We start from the raw sequence: 3979 nt of genomic DNA on the forward strand, positions 1-3979 counted from the left end.
CAATTGCATACGTTGACAATATAGACATAACATTTACTTCAAACGAATATTTCGGACACGTCTGTGACATTCCTCAGCGTTAAGTCACTTAACGCTTTGTACTACTTTTTCCGTGTTTTAATAACTCGGAGCTATCAATTTTCGTAATCTTTAAAGAACAGTAACCCTCATTTTCATGAATTTCCTTTTATGATATATTATGTGAGCATGTGTGTTTCGACTTCATAAGTTGGCCGGTTGTTTTCTCATGGAATTAATTTAGGCCAACAAACACATCTGTAAACTCGCACGCCCTAAAAAGGAAACACTCAGCTCGATATAAATCAGAAATAAGGTCAAGAGGTTCCCACTTTCGTGTTGTGCCCTTGGCCCATGGTTTCTTCTTGGACAGTTGCCAGTCGAATTTGTAATAAATAGAACATTTTTTTCCTGGAATGAATTTGGGCCACAAATCAAATCATCCGGCATCATTAAAATAATATAGACACAGGTCCCATTAATATAGTTTTAATGTAAACATGCGGGCTGTCGATTAGTTGCAGAAAGGAATAAACTTCTACGACGAATTCCTCATTTGAAGTTGACGGGGTTACGAGGTTAGTCTTAACAAAATAAAACTCCATTTCCAATCCCAGTGTCGTGGGTTAAATGCCATTAGATTAATTTACTGTACAGGGAGAACGTTCCTAAAATTGAGTGGTTCCAAGTTATAATCCTTTAAAGTTCCAGGTGATTTTCTTCATCCTTACACGACTTTTGCCGCTCCAATTGGCATTATAGTCTATTACAATAACTAACATTTGCCAGACCAGCTGAATTGGAATGTACTGGTTGATCAGACTTAAAGTTAATGATAGCTGATCTGTATTGTGTCATTCTGATACAAAAAGTGTTTTTTTTTTCTCCGCCATATTGTTTACCACAAATATTACCGTACAGTAATTATGAGAAAAGTTACTTGTTTTTTCCCGGACTTTTACTTGCCACATTCTCCGTGTCCGTCTCATACTATGCACAGTAATTATAAAGGGTTGGATCATTCATTAATAAACCATAAGTAAATTATCGTTTTACAAAATTTCAATAAAACCTTAGGAATATCACTGAGCATATTAGATCTGAGTACGCGCCTGAATCTTCTGTCGGAAAAACCAATGGGAAAGAGTGGGGGGGGGGGCTAGTGGTGGATTTTAACAAATTAAATTTTAGAAATAACAGGCCGCTGTAGTTATTAAATTTTAAACACTAAGGGAAAAAATTTGAAGGACGCCACGGCATTCACGTACTTTCATTAATTTTAAATATGCCTAGTAGATGTATGAAACATACATCATTAATATTTAAAATAATAAATTAGGTTAACTCTTTCGCCATTATTGATTTTGATTGACAACAAACATAGGCCTACAACTGTTATTGCCCTCATGTCAATCAAATCCGCACCGCCTGAAAGCACATTTCCTGGTTGGCCTAACATATGACATCAGTTCGTAAACATCTCTTTAAAAAGGCTTAGTAAAGGCACTAAGGAAGTATTAACATTTACGTAAGCTGTTCAAAGCTTCAATTCATAAACCGCGGGTAATGGAATCTAGGAACTGCACCACCGTACATCACCTGAATAGAAACAACACAACCGGAGTTGTATTTTTTGTTATTTACGTTATCGTAACAACTACCATTGCTGTATTTGGGAATTTACTAGTTTCTGCTGCGATCTTTTGGAAAAGAGAGATTAAGGAAGGCAAGCCAATGAAAGAAAGAAAATTACCGAAGACCAGGAATATTTTAATTCTTAACCTGAGTTTAGTGGACATTCTAATGGGAATAATCCTCACAATTTGGATCATCCTGCAAGATATTACAACCTGCATGCTGACATTCAGTCTATGTTTCACGTCAACATCAATCCATCTGGCAATTGCACTGGACCGGTTCTACCGTATTTTCTACTTTCCAAGGAATGTGGATCTAAACACCGAACGACGTACACTTTACGCTATCTCCGTTGCTCTCTGGATTGTCCCCATGACGATGTTTGTAACTCTTCTACTGGTGGACCGTGATGTATACCGCGTGGTTACATATACCCTGAGCCCAATAATAAGTCTAGTCGTAGTTAATGCAACCGCAGTGCTGTATACTTTAATCTTTAGAAAAGTTCGTAAACACGAAGAAAACATGACTGCGGCACTGGGCAGAAAGAAGTTTGAAAAGACCAAATTGATCCTGAAAGCGTACGTCGGACTGGTGATAGCAGATGCAGTCTGCTGGTTACCTTGGATAGTGGAATCTCTGCACATTTATAGCAGTCAATATGCCGGGCTGCCTGAGGAAGAGCGTTGTTTGGAGACGACAACCGTCTACTTTTTTGCGTTCTGTCTTGGTCTGTTAAACGCTTCGACCAATGCAATTATTTACTGGAAGACATTACCTGACATAAACAAGGGTGTGGCACAAATCATAAGAACCATTATTTCATGTTGTCGATCTATACATGATGATGCTTAAAATAGGCCTACTCTGGAAATACAGCTTGGTACACTATTGTATCTTGTGTGTGTGGTTGGTAACGAGGTGGATCCAAATAGAGAAGTCTGAATTAAAGCTGGAACAGAAGCTTTAATGATAATTATCAGGGTCGGCTCCAGTATGGTAAGGGGTTGGGACATGAATTGTGCTGGGAGATAGAGTCTTAGGGCGGGGAGAGGATTAAAAGGAGGCGAATCACCGAAGAAAGCTTTAGTATCTTCAATAATTTGAGATTGTATTTGATATATTTTTACTATATTAACATGGTAATCTAGTAAGCTTTACAAAAAGATGTTTTAACAAACATAAAAAGGCTCGTACGCCTTTCTAAATTCGCCACTGCTTGTATTTTAGAAATCATATAAAAATTGGTATTTATTCTTCAAAAATTAAGGAAAGTGTTGTTAAAAACCAGGCCTACCGTCCTGCACCTCCTGTGGGGGTTAACCAGGCTGGAATATCATCTTCAAAAACAAGAAAAACAAGGCTATACTATGTGTTCATGAACCTTCCTCTTGGATACAATTTACGTCAATTGTATATAAGTTTATAATATTTATTCAACAAGCGGTGGAGGATCATTATACATTAATATGGTAATATGGTGACAAATTAGTGTTTAGAGTTGATATCTCTGTATTCTACAATGTGCCCTCCAATTGGAGACCACATTGGGACTTGAAGAGCTGCAGTGGTCGCGGGCTTCGGTCTGCAATTAACCCTCTAAAGGGAGACCACGGCTGAGACTACTCTGAACAGCATAATTAGAGGGTAGTCTTCCTTATCTGAGCTACTGTAACATTGTCTGGGCCAAAACATCTGTTATAAGCATTGAATATTTATTTCCTTTGAATTTCATTCTGTGTTCGATTTCTAAATGACTGAAACATTAATGTAGGTAAGTTGTTTAGCAACGGAATCCAATGAATCATTAATGTATTAATTTTTTTTAGCAACTAGAACCAAACTTTGTATTTATCTCATTATGCATTAAAACAATATCTTGCATCTTGTACAAATCGCTAGGACTAAAATGCAGCCAATTATAATAGGCACTCCAATATAGCTTATTTCAACTTTCATTTGATGAGGCTAATAAATTCTAGAAAAATTGTTAAGTCACTGTATTCTAAAAAAACAAAACTGAGTGGTGCAAGTAGTGTAAGGTTCAGTACCATGAAAACAGTGCTACGTTTTTAATATGCAACTGTGCCAGCCATTAAAATTTAATGTTTGAAGATTAAAATATAAAAATCAGGACACAAAAGTAAGAATGCTTTGTGCCACCATCGTACGGTAGTTCTCATTGATATATGGCAGGAGTGGCGCCAGTGGGGGAGAGCTCCCCCCCCCCCCGTCGGGGAGAAAAAGCTCGATTCGTCGGGGAGAAAAAAATTATAGTGTATTTTCTACATATTAGTAGACTCTAAAATCGATTAAATAAGCC

The 3979-nt window shown here is 37.3% G+C and overlaps 1 protein-coding gene across 1 annotated transcript; it reads left to right on the top strand.

Moving 5' to 3' along the window:
* The first annotated feature begins 1584 nt into the window (after window positions 1-1584).
* LOC117114605 (neuropeptide FF receptor 2-like) lies at window positions 1585-2511 on the top strand. The gene has a single exon (XM_033258296.1). The coding sequence runs from the start codon at window positions 1585-1587 to the stop codon at window positions 2509-2511; it is 927 nt and encodes a 308-aa protein (XP_033114187.1).
* Window positions 2512-3979: the final 1468 nt, after the last annotated feature.

The sequence above is a fragment of the Anneissia japonica genome, unplaced genomic scaffold (assembly GCF_011630105.1).
Source record: "Anneissia japonica isolate Jap-2015-1 unplaced genomic scaffold, ASM1163010v1 scaffold199_len4679917_cov187, whole genome shotgun sequence".
In the NCBI taxonomy this organism is placed as follows: Eukaryota; Metazoa; Echinodermata; class Crinoidea; order Comatulida; family Comatulidae; genus Anneissia; species Anneissia japonica.

Excerpts from the sequence above, each read along its gene's own strand:
- LOC117114605 (XM_033258296.1), top strand. The coding sequence starts at position 1,585 with ATGGAATCTAGGAACTGCACCACCGTACATCACCTGAATAGAAACAAC.